Raw genomic sequence first — 12,119 nt, 5'->3', positions numbered from 1 at the left:
ATGGAAACCACAGAACCAATCAGCAGCAGCGTGGACTTTAATAGACTTGGAACCACTCCCTCTGGAATAAAAATGAGGGAAATCCACGAGACTGTTTACCTGCAGCTGTCATTAAAGGGCTGAATCGTATACATGTGCCCTCGACTTCCAGGTCCATGACAGTGAGGCCACTCGCAGGTACCAGCTGTTTCAGTTGCTCTCCCAGCTGTGGGACAAGGACAGCGCATCAGCTCCTACCACATAGGACTCGAGTGTCCCCCACCTCCCCTCACCCACTCAGCCCAGATCACAGGCTCATAGAGCTGGTGTCCTTTCATATTCAGACTGTCTCTAAATACTTATGAGTTACTTGTTTTTTAAAATGGCACATTTTACATTTTTTTTCTTATTAATACAAGTTAACTGTAGAAAAAAATGTGAGATGCAGGTAACCCAACACCACAAAGTAAAAATTACCCATAACACACCACTCAAAAACACCAATTGTTGATATTTGGATCTTTTCTGAGTGGAGTGTTTGTCATAAAACATGATATTCTAGAACATGACTGAGACTGTGATCCTAGTAGTACTGCAGTATCCAAAAAGTGGCTGAGCATGTAGCCTTGGACTGGCACTGTCAGCCTGCCACAGGCACACATGGACTTGGCCTGGTGCTTCTGATATGGCTTGGACCTCACCCCACACCCAAGCAGCAGCACTGCAGCCCGTATCTGCTGTTTTACAGGCGCAGACAGCAACAGTGGTCATGTGAGGAAAGTAAGGAAAGGAGGCCAAAGACTTGCCAGAGGTCACAGCATGGGAGGTGGGGATCCGATTCAGAGCAGAGCCCAGAACAAGCCCAGTGCCTTCCGAGGAGACTCCCTGCCTGTGAGTCAGATTTCTCATACGTGACCTTGTGCTGTCTCAGCTAGGAGGCCAGGTGGTGATGCTCTGGGATGTACAAGGGAGCAGACTGGCGGTTTCCTTACCCAGCGATTCAGTGCATCGCAGGAGTGCCTCTCCCGGTTGACTGCTGAAGGTGCCGTGTTGGGTGCTGGGACAGCTTTAAGCACTGAATCTGAGGCCAAAACACAGGAGGATTCACTCTCAGAAACATGGCTAGCTAAAAGAAACATCACAGTGAAACCCCACTTCACTTAGATCACAATATGAAAACAGTCTCATATTATTCAAATCAAATGTGTCTGACAGAAGATTTAATATTCCACACCTTTTTTCCCTCATGAACTATGTAACAGCTGAATACAGTCACAGAAACCAAATTATTTCATTTTAAAAAATGGCTGTTTTCAAGAAATTTTGAAAGGCAATCCAAAAAAGCAAAACAAAAACAACAAAAAAAACTGAAGGTTAACAACCAGTCTAACCAGCATCATGCAAGGTCAGAGTTCCCAACAGCATCCACATTGGGTTTCACAAAAATTACCCTTCAGCTCTTAAATGGTTTGGGAACTTATTCATGCCTAAGAATGTGCCAGACAGGCACATTCATCTTGGAGCTTACATTCTCGTTGAGGAAATGTACCATAAAGAAAACGAAAACCACGAGCTGGGGTTGTGGCTCAGAGGTAGAGTGCTTGCCTAGCATGCATGAGGCACTGGGGTTCAATCCTCAGCACATTAAAAAAAAGTAAAATAAAGGTATCGTGTCCACCTATAACTAAAAACAAATGGATAAATATTAAAAAAAAAAAAAAAAACAACCACTATGTCATTGCTAGTGCCATGAAAGAAGGCAGGGACTCTAATACGATGGAATCATTTCAGACAGGACAGACGGAGGAGGTGGGCAGCTAGTGGAGACCTAAATGGTAAGGAACCAGTCCCTAGAAGAGCAAGAGGAAATGTGTTTGAAGTAGAGGGAAGAGCAAGTGCCATGGCCACATGCTAGCAAAGAGCATTGTAGGAATGTGGAGAAGACCAGTCTGTCTGAGGCACAATGACAAGAGGTGTCAGAGGAAGTCAGGGAAGAACATGACAGCCTCACATGGCATGGGACAGAGCCTGGGCTTCATTCAGCTGAAACATACTGATGGCTCTGGAGGGCACATACGCTGTGATTTCCACTTACAACGCTCACTCACTGCCCCGTGGAGCATGGTCTGGAAGGGGCTATGTACAAAGGAGGAAATCAGAGATCAGCTAGATGGGGACTGTGGCCACTGAGGTAAAAAACAGTGATGCCCTGGACTAGGTTGGTGGCAGTTGGGATTTCTTTTTTTTTGTTCTGGGGATTGAACCCAAGGGCGCTTAACAATGGAGCCACATTCCCAGCCCTTTAAAATATTTTATTTAGAGACAGGCTACTGCTGAGTTGCTTAGGGCCTTGCTAAGTTGCTGAGGCTGGCTTTGAACTTGTTATCCTCCTGACTCAGCCTCCTGAGCCACTAGGATTGTAGACATGTGTTACCATGCCCAGCTGGGACTTATTTAAAAATAAAGATTCCTAGGTCTAACCTACCAAATCAAAATATCTAGGATATAGGACCCAAGAATCTTTATTTTCAAGTGACTCTTCTTAGCCAATCTAGGACTGGTCCAGAAACTGGCATTTAGTAACCACTGGTTTAATCATAACTATAATTTTTTAAAAAATTTTATTAGTTTTTTAGTGGTACTGAGGATTAGACCAGTACTAAGCAAGTGCTCTATCACTGAACTATATCCCCAGCTCAAAAATATTTTTGATTATTTAACTTGAAATAGTATCAAATTTAAAGCCCTTAAATACATATATGAAAATAACCCTCTATTAAAAATGACCTACCTGAGTCTGGTAATTCCTGGAAAAATCTGAATACCACTACTGGAGAACTGAGCTCATCTTCTACCTGCAAAAACAGAAGTCTGGGATTACCAAGTGATGGCAAATTCCAAACACCCACAGAATGAAACACTGAATTTGGAAAATAGGCTAGAGATCTCCATTTTGTAACCAAAAGCAAAGATTTGATAAAATTTTTAGGTGTACCTATGAACCAGCCTGATAGTACTCTGTGGATTCTAGGATTAGCCTCTAACAATGTACACTGACATTAAATCAGGAAGAAATCTGAATATTAATAGATAAACATAGTTCTACCATTAAAGATCCAAAAAGTAAGGGAAAAGTAGAGCTAGAATCATCCTACAAATGCTTTCAAGAATTCCAGAAATTATTCAGGATTTATTAAAACTTTTTATACCCTCAGTGGCAGGGAGAACAAGTACTTTCTCTGCACCTTGTAAAATTTCCAGAGCAGAATGCGAGACCTGCAGGCAATATAGACACCCACAATCTAGAACTGTATATGTATTTTCTAAATATACTTACTTATATTTAGTACTCAGAATCACTACTTATACAGAACAGGCATCAATTGACCACATTAATGGATTTCATAATAGATGAAAACATTCACTGGATTATGAAAATATGGCAGAAGTTCCTGCTCTCCACTGAACAAACAAGCGGTCAGCCATCAGGTTCGCCATGGGGTCAGGGTACAGTGAGCAGCAATGTCCTTGGCAGCCTCTGTGGGTGACTGAGGGTGGGGGGGCGGTGCATCTCTGGGGGAGAAGTTCTCTGAGCATTCAACAATAGCAGCACTATAACTCTAGTCATGAAACTCATGCTCCAAGGCAGAGTATGATGACTCACCCGTAGGGCCACAACAGGAAATGCTAACTCGGAAGAGACAGGAAGTAGCTGACCCCAAAACTTTTCATAAGGCCTTGTGAATATAATTCTGATTAAGATTTATATTCAAATCTGCCAATTATTTAATGAGCTAGTTCCTATGCTAATATGCTCTCAGATTCTGTTACCTCCTTTAACTTTTACATAAATAAAATTGTTAATACTTTTAAAGAAACGGGGGCTCAATATTTAAATAGATCAGTGTGGTAAGCCCAATAAGCAAGTAGGAACAAAAAAGGTGGCAGTAATTCATCTGTTCCCAATCTTCAGTTAAGGAAGAATAATTTTTTTTTTTTTTTTTGGGAGAGAGAGAGAGAGAGAATTTTTTAATATTTATTTTTTAGTTTTTCGGCGGGCACAACATCTTTGTTTTTTTGTGTGTGGTGCTGAGGATTGAACCCGGGCCGCATGCATGCCTGGCGACCGCGCTACCGCTTGAGCCACATCCCCAGCCCCAAGGAAGAATAATTTGAGTGCTATGACTTCTATGTATATTACGACCGACTGCTTTCCTTGAACTCCAGACTCAAGTGTTGATAAGCCTAAGGAAGACGGCACAAGGCTATATACATAAACTTCTAGTTCTAGCAACATGGCAGACTGGGCTAACGCTGAAGTTATCAATTCTAAATATCTGAGATACTGGATTAAATATAACTACAATGATAAAAAGTTTAAACTACTGCTGGGCTCCCAACAAAGGTTAATTCAGAAAGAAGACTGTAAGCTGAGCTGCAGGGAAGAAGCATGGATGGCCGGGGCCTGGCTCTCACGGCCAGGGCTGTGGGTTTTAAGGCACACATGAGGGATAGTAGTGAGTTTGCATAAAGTGTTCAAGAGCTTCTGCAGGAAAAAAGTCAATGAACAGATACATGATTTCAGAGAGTAATAAGTACACCCTAGAAGGAAAAAAACCTAGGGATAGAATGATAGATGGCAGTGGGAGGTTATCTTAGGGTGGTCAGGAAAAGCCTTTCTGAAAAGTTGATATTTGAAGTAAGATATGAAAGCTAAGAAAGCAGTCACGAGAAGAACTGGGAGCAATGGGTGTTTCTAGGCAGAGGGAGGCCGCTGCAACGGTAAACTAGGTGGTGCAGGCAGGTACTCAGGACCACACACGGTGCTCAGGAAGCATATCCCAAGGAGCAACTGCGATGGTGATAATGAGGACGACTGACAGGACCACAGTGCTTTGTGATGTTTGCCAATTATTGTATCCTCTATGAAAAAAACAGCCGCTGGAAGAAGGGATGGAGCAGGGTTATGTCTGGGCTGTGTGTGGCCTTATAAAGATGCTCCAAAAGAACTGGTCATTGGTTAGGTGCAGGGGTGCACAACTGTAATCCCAGCTACTTAGGTGGCTGATGCAAGAGGATGACAAATTCTAGGCCAGACTGGGCAACTTAGAGAGACCCTATCTCAAAATTCTTTAAAGGGGGCAGTGCTGGGGATGTAGCTCAGTGGCAGAGTGCTTGCCTAGCATGTGCAAGGCCCTGAGTTTAATCTCCAATCCCCCCTCACCCCGCAAACAAACAACACAAAACCCCCAAAACCAAACCAAGAAACTGGTGATTAATTAATACCATTAAACTCCTCTTACTCAGAGGAGAGAGGACTTGAGGAAATACTGGAGTGGGTTTGTAAAGCAGGACCAGAAAAGAATCCAGGCTCTGCATTGCCTTGATTCCCAACAGCTTTCTCAGTCTGATCCATACTTTGGGTCTTTCTCTTTGCAGTCAGTAGAATCTAACATACTTTGATTTAACAGCTGAGATCACAAGCTCAGAAGATTAAGAAAATGACTCAGTGTCATAGGGCTACCCAATGGCACTACTGAGAGCAGAACTTAAAAGTCTCCTGACTTGGAATCATCCCTGTTCCTTCTCCAGTGTGATATTTGAAGTAAGGTTCCCCCATCTAGAATTCAGGTCAAGTGGATCCACGCAGAGAGTCTCCCCACCCAGCCTTGCTCTAAAGAATAAATGCACTATACCAAGTTGAGCCCCAAATAAATTCAAATATATAATCCCAGCAACTTAGGAGTTTTAAATTGAACTGTACTCTGAAGAATTATCAAAGAAACAGTCTTTTAATAAATATCTAAAATATAATGAAATTCTGAAATACAAAATAAAACATGAAAACATTCCCACCTGAACTGATACATTCTTGGTTTTTAGGACTGCAAAATTTCTCATTTCCTTGTCTCAGGATAGAGGGAGCAATCTCTGAAAGATTCATTGTAGGAAGACACGAGGAGAAGAGCAGGTCCATTTGCTTTTCTCCTCATTCTCCTTCATGCAAATGAAAACTCTGGTGTCAGAAGGCTTCAGAAAAAGTAGCCCAAAGCATTCTGAGACACAGAAGGCTTTCTCATTTCAGAAGATGGGTGTTCTAGTGTTCTTGGATAGGTGAAGACGTTGGTGCTTGTAAGACCTTTGTGCAATTCTAAATCATAACAGGATAAATGGATGATATGAAAGCACTATAGGAATTTAAAAATTGCATGGTATACATTTCTCCTCTTGAGCTATCTGTGTAATGAGGTTATTAACTCACACATGTATCTCTCCAAAGATTCTGGTTTTATTTACTTGGAGCTGTTATAACTCAACTGATATATATTACATCTGTAGAAAATCATTCTATTGCTGAAGTTAAAAAAAAAAGTTACTTATTTCAAAAACACAGGCAATTATATACTATACCAAGATTTTGATGTGGTTCACTTTCTTCAAACTTTCCTGCAACCGTTGGCTCTGCAAATGACAAACAACAATTTGTGTAATTTCATTAGAATGATACAACATATTAGCAAATTTTCATGAGGGTCATTGAGGGTCTGCTAATAAGGATCTCAGGCAAACAAAGGAATCTGTAATTTGGTGATTTCTAAATTCTGACTGCCAATTTTTGCAATTCAAAATCTGCAAATATTCTTCAATCTTTCAGTTAAAATTTACATGCCCGGATTTAAGAAAAGCTCTTTCAAATGAGACATGTGAATCTGTCCTATTAGCAATGTAAGTAATTTATTTTAAAAAACTATAAAGTTTAGCTATATGTGGTGGTGCACACCTATAATCCCAGCTACTTGGGAGGCTGATGCAGGAAAATCACAAGTTTGAGGCAGCTTGGAGAACTCAACAGACCCTGTCTCAAAATAAAAAATAAGGGCTCAGGGTGTAGCTCAATGGCAGGGTGTTTGCGTAGCGTGCACAAGGCCCTGAGTTGGATTCCCAGTTCCAGGGGAAAAGACAAAACAAAGCAAAAGCCACTTGAGTACAAACATGAGCAAGGCATGGCACTGACTGTTGGTGGAGGAGACAAGGACAACCAAGGGAACACATCATGCTTGTGTACTAGTTGGGGCATGGCTCTATCACTTGCCACCTGAGGACCAGGATAAGTCACCCAGCCTGGTGCTTACTAGCTATGACCTTGGATACATTATTTAAGCCTCTGTGCTCCAGTTCCCTCAACTTTAAGATGGCATCTTACTGGATTGTGAAAATCAAATATGCACCAATATGCATTATGTGCTCAGGAACAATGTCTAGAACACAGCGTGCACTATGGAAATGATGACCGCCATCATCACCACTGCAGAATGTCTCAACTCCAGTTCCCTTGTCACCAGACTGGGATAACAGCAGTATGGATGCCTTAGTTCAACAGGTATTCATTGAGCATTGACTCTGGACAGCCCCTCATGAAACCTAATTTGGGGGGGGGGGCTCTGGGAATTCAATCCAGGGGCACTCTACCACTGAGCTATAACCCCAGCCCTTTCTTTTATTTTTTGAGACAGGGTCTTGCTAAGTTGCCCAGATGGGGCTCAAACATGCCATCCTCCTGCCTCAGTCTCATGGGGTTACAGGCACATACCACTATGCTCAGCCTAATACCTTATTTTTAATATGCTGTTATCAATGGAACTTACACCCTAGAGTAGTTTTGGGGGGTCAAATGAGTGGATGCATGTGAAGCGCTTCATCAGTGCTTGGCACTGAGTAAACACTCTGTAACTGCTACCCATGAAGATGCTGCTGCTGCTGTTAAGGAGGCGGGGGAGAAGATTGCTTTCTGCCCCCAGGGAAAGTATGAGAAAAATGGACTGTAAAGCATGAAATGACACAGAAGACCATACTGCTGAAGTCCATGCAGTTTAATGTGTGGACTTGGAACAGTGAGTCAGCAGCAGGGGATCAGTGAAATCCTCATGAGTATCTGAGATCAGCCACAGGTTTTGCTTTCAGGAAGATGCCAGAGCTGTAGTGACCTCAAGGGTTAGGTAGTTAGTGTCATCATTATTTTCCTGCACCCCACAGGCCAAAGGGAATTGAAAAACTCTCCCGAGAGCCCAAGCCTTCCCTAAATTGACTAAGTTACTAGGGCAATAAAGGCTCCTTTTCATAAGAACCAAACCGAGACATGAGCTAATAGCACAAGAATACTATTTATAAACATAAATCTTAAAATTATTTCTTAGGGAACTATCCTATAGAATCAAAGGGCCACTGTCAGAGAAATAAGAAAATGCTAGTTTTTCTTAAAATATAAAAATAACACTCGAGGAAGTACCGATTCCCTAAGAATGAATACACACATACGTGCATGCATACACACACACACACACACACACATAACATTACATATAATATTCAAGAGGCAGCTGCTTGCAAGGATGCTCAATATTACATATGTAATACACACACACAAGTACATATATCTTTAAGTGCTGTGAAGCAAACCTTTGTGCAAGCTATATATATATGTGTTCTACCAATGAGCTCTATTGCCAATCCAAGAAAATATTTAAAACAATGATTTAAACATATATTTATAACTTACTGTGTGATCAGGCACTTTCATACATTAATTCATTAGGTCCTCATATAATAATCTTTGGTAAAATTATATCCCTATCTCACAGGAGAGAAAATGGAGGTGTTGAAGGTGACACCATGCTTCTGAATTTGAGTAGAGTTCAATTTTCATACCGTACAAATGCTACTTGTTTGTTTTCTAAAAGTTATAGCCTGAATGTTTGTATCACCCACAATTCCTATATTGAACTAAAACCCCAATATAATGGTATTAAAAGGTAGGGTCTTCTGGAATCTCATGAATGGAATTAGTGAAGGTATATATAAAAGGGACTGGAGTCTGTTCTCCCCTTTTGCCATGTGAAGACAGACAGAGGCACCATATATAATGAAGAGGCCCTCATCAGACACTCAATCTCTTGGTATCAGAGACTTCTCTGCCTCTAGAACTGTAAGAAATAAATTTATGGTGTTAAGTTACCTAGCTTAAGATATTTTGGTATAGCAACCAAATGGATTGGATACTTAACTACAGCATTAATTATATACTTTTCAAAATTAGAACACTTCAAATGCAAGGAGAATTAGAACTGACCCCAGAACCCTGCAATTTGGGAACCGATGCCAGGGTGTTAAAAATATGCATGTCATCCATATTCTACCTTTAACCTTCACATTCTGTCACCCTGAAGGATCAACCAAAGGGAGTGTTTGTTCTTCTGCATCCTCTCTCTCCCTGGAAGTTATTCTGTGACTTCTTTTCTCATTCTAAGATGACAGTGGTTTTCCTTTTAATCTTTCTTTTTTTTTTTCCCCTCATACTGGGAATTAAACCCAGGGGTGCTCTACCACTAAGCTACACATCCAGCCCTTTCTTTTGAGACAGGGTCTCTGAAAAGTTGTCCACACTTGCCTTTAACTAGTGATCTTCCTGCCTCAATCCACTAAGTGGCTGGGGTTACAGGTGTGTGCCAGCAGGCCTATCTTCTTTTAATCTGATTTTATCCAGCCCAAAATTCTGAGTCAATGCCAGCAGCTGCTCCCAGATCTTCCAACAAGAAACATACACATACAGGGCAGGAAGTCTGATAGTTTATGAGATGGTAAATTCAGATGATGAGGTCCTGGATGGCAGGTACACAAATGCATAATTTTTCTGTCTCTGCTTTTGTCAAGGAGATTTTGTGATTCATTTAAACTTCAGGTTTCTACTCACCAGTTGACAGGCATGTTTTATCCTCTCCACAATCCCATCAAGTCCCAAGTATTGTAAAGATAACCACAGAGGCAGGGCACGAAGTTTGTCTGCTGGCTTATTTGATGTAAGACCAGCAACTAATGTCTGAAAAAGCCAATATGGGTGCATTAATCCAAGACACTGGAACCTCAGAATTATACAGTTACCATTTACACACACTTACCATGTGACAGATGCTACTACATGCTTTGTTTTCTTTAACCATTTGACCTCCCCACAACTCCACAAGGAATTCATTCCAGGTAGTTTAGTTCACAGTCCTGGCTTTATCCATAGGTTTAGAGGTGAGTGGTGGCAAAGCCAGGAAGAGAATCCAGATGGGTCATATGCCTGAGCCAGAGCTCTCGGCCATTCAAGAGGCAGCCACTTGCAAGGGTGCTCTGAGCATCCTTGAATACCCGGTCATTATCAAATGAGCAAGACATCAACTATTTTAGCAATAATCACTTAACATGTAGTTTGTATATGCCTGCCATTAACCTACTATCAGAAACAACTTCTGATTTTTTAAAAAATATCATGTTCCATCCTACTAGACAATGTGGATCAGAGGCCTTAAAATACTTACAACTCAGTAATTCTACTTCTGGGAACCTATTCTAAGGAACAATTTGAAATACAGAAAGATGTTCATTGTCTCATTATTTCAGTAACAAAAACCTGAAAACATCCAACAAGTTCACAAGATATGATCATGATTAAAAAAACTGTGATACTTGAGTGGCTGATTATTATGCAGTCATAAAATGTCATAAAAAAATTCTTCCTATACATAGGGAAGTATGAGGTGCATAATAGAAAAATCTGTATGATATGGATCACCTGTGTGAAAAAAAAAAGTAAAATCAAGAAAACTTTCACTCTTTTATTCTATATTTTGTCCCTAGTCAGGCACTATGGAGCATGCCTATAATCCCAGCGATTTAGGAGGCTGGGCAGGAGGAGCACAAGTCTGAGGCTAGCCGGACTGGGAATGTATCTCAGCGGTAGCGTGCCCCTGGAATCAATCCCCAGTATTAAAAAGAAACAACCACCATCACCACCACCAACAACAAAAAAACAAGCAGACCAGAGAGAGCCACTTATCTGGATTTTTAGCCTCCAAAATTGTCCCTAAAGCCAATAATGAGTATCAGCCACTCCCCACTCCAGAGAGGACAAGCTCACCAAGGCAGGATCATCATGCTTGTAGAGAGTCACTGCAGGAACAGCTGGCAAACCCAGCCACGGTCCAGGAGTCAGTGTCATGCTATCACATTTGGTTGTAGCCTACCAAGAAGAGGAGGAATTTTCATTAGATTATCAGAACACACTAAACCCAACTCCCTCTTCCATTTAAAAACACTTTGGAAAAAAAAAAAAGCCACCAAGAATTCAAAGATTTTAAGTTCCTTCTTAAAAACATTAATATTTAGTAAATCAAGAACATACCAGCACTGACGAGGAGACATAACCTAGAGCCAATGTTGCCAGATTCACACTGGAAGAAAAAACACCAATCTAAGAACTAATCACGTAATGTTACTGATTCATTAAATATGCACTTTCCAAAAAAGTGAAGGCTTTTTTGCAGGGTGACATGTAAATGTCTTTCAGTTGCCATTAGCTTATATGACAGCAAAGGAACAGGTAGATGATATAAATTCCAAGAAAACCTTGAAAATGCCTCAGGGCATATCCCTGTTTACTGAGTCGGGGCGTAACCATTCTGCATCTTTCACAGCTACTCTTTCTCAGACATTGTTCTTTTGGAGATGAAAAAGAAACCTACCATGGATGATGTGGTGGGCACGATCACCACTCTGGTTGTCCTGCATCTGCTTCCCACTTTTCCCTTAAAGGCACTCCAATGGCCTTCTGAGACACACCCCAATTTCCTCTACCAGAACATGAGCTTTAGGTGGAGACATCGCCTGCTCCTGAAGTGGGCATGTAGCCTAGACTGTGCGAGCACTCCACTTCATGAGGTCTCTGCCCTGCTGGAAGGAAGGCTGCAGTCTGTGCAGTTATCATGCACTATCGTAGGAAAGTCCCTTCACTCAGCCCACACACAGGACACCGAGCCAAGGGACTGTGACTGGGGAAACACAGGTGGGAGGAAGACACTGAATTCTGGTTACAGTATATCTGAAGTCAATCCTAGTACTGGTCTTTTAAATTAAATCTCTTTTGCTTTAGTCAATTTGGGTTATTTTGTTATCTGTAACCAAAAGAACCCTTAATGATGTCACTACAGAGAGGCCTGGATGTCCATGCTTCTTCTTCTTCTTGTTTGTGGTGTTAGGGATGCCCTGGAGGTCTGTGTTCATGAAGACTATGTACAGGCCCAACAAGGAGCCACACAACCTCC

The 12,119-nt window shown here is 41.5% G+C and overlaps 1 protein-coding gene across 5 annotated transcripts in view; it reads right to left on the bottom strand.

Annotated features, from left to right (window-relative positions):
- Pdxdc1 (pyridoxal dependent decarboxylase domain containing 1) overlaps positions 1-12,119 on the bottom strand; it is a 54,682-nt gene that overhangs the window by 9,504 nt on the left and 33,059 nt on the right. For 3 of the 5 annotated variants that reach the window (XM_046440376.2, XM_046440232.2, XM_046440296.2), the window contains exons 10-16: positions 11,201-11,249; positions 10,937-11,038; positions 9,728-9,853; positions 6,391-6,441; positions 2,771-2,834; positions 972-1,105; positions 100-205 (exon numbers count right to left, since the gene is read on the bottom strand). In XM_046440376.2, the coding sequence (XP_046296332.1) occupies positions 100-205; positions 972-1,105; positions 2,771-2,834; positions 6,391-6,441; positions 9,728-9,853; positions 10,937-11,038; positions 11,201-11,249 (632 nt within the window). The remainder of the gene's footprint in view (positions 1-99; positions 206-971; positions 1,106-2,770; positions 2,835-6,390; positions 6,442-9,727; positions 9,854-10,936; positions 11,039-11,200; positions 11,250-12,119) is intronic. The other 2 variants (XM_046440392.2, XM_046440403.2) reach the window with 1 other exon arrangement.

The sequence above is a fragment of the Marmota monax genome, unplaced genomic scaffold (genome assembly GCF_021218885.2).
Source record: "Marmota monax isolate L192 unplaced genomic scaffold, Marmota_monax_Labrador192_F-V1.1 WCK01_AAM20220418_F8-fsc00035, whole genome shotgun sequence".
NCBI lineage: Eukaryota > Metazoa > Chordata > Mammalia > Rodentia > Sciuridae > Marmota > Marmota monax.
Note: the sequence above shows the minus strand (reverse complement) of the source record. Positions and strands in the feature narration are given on the sequence as shown.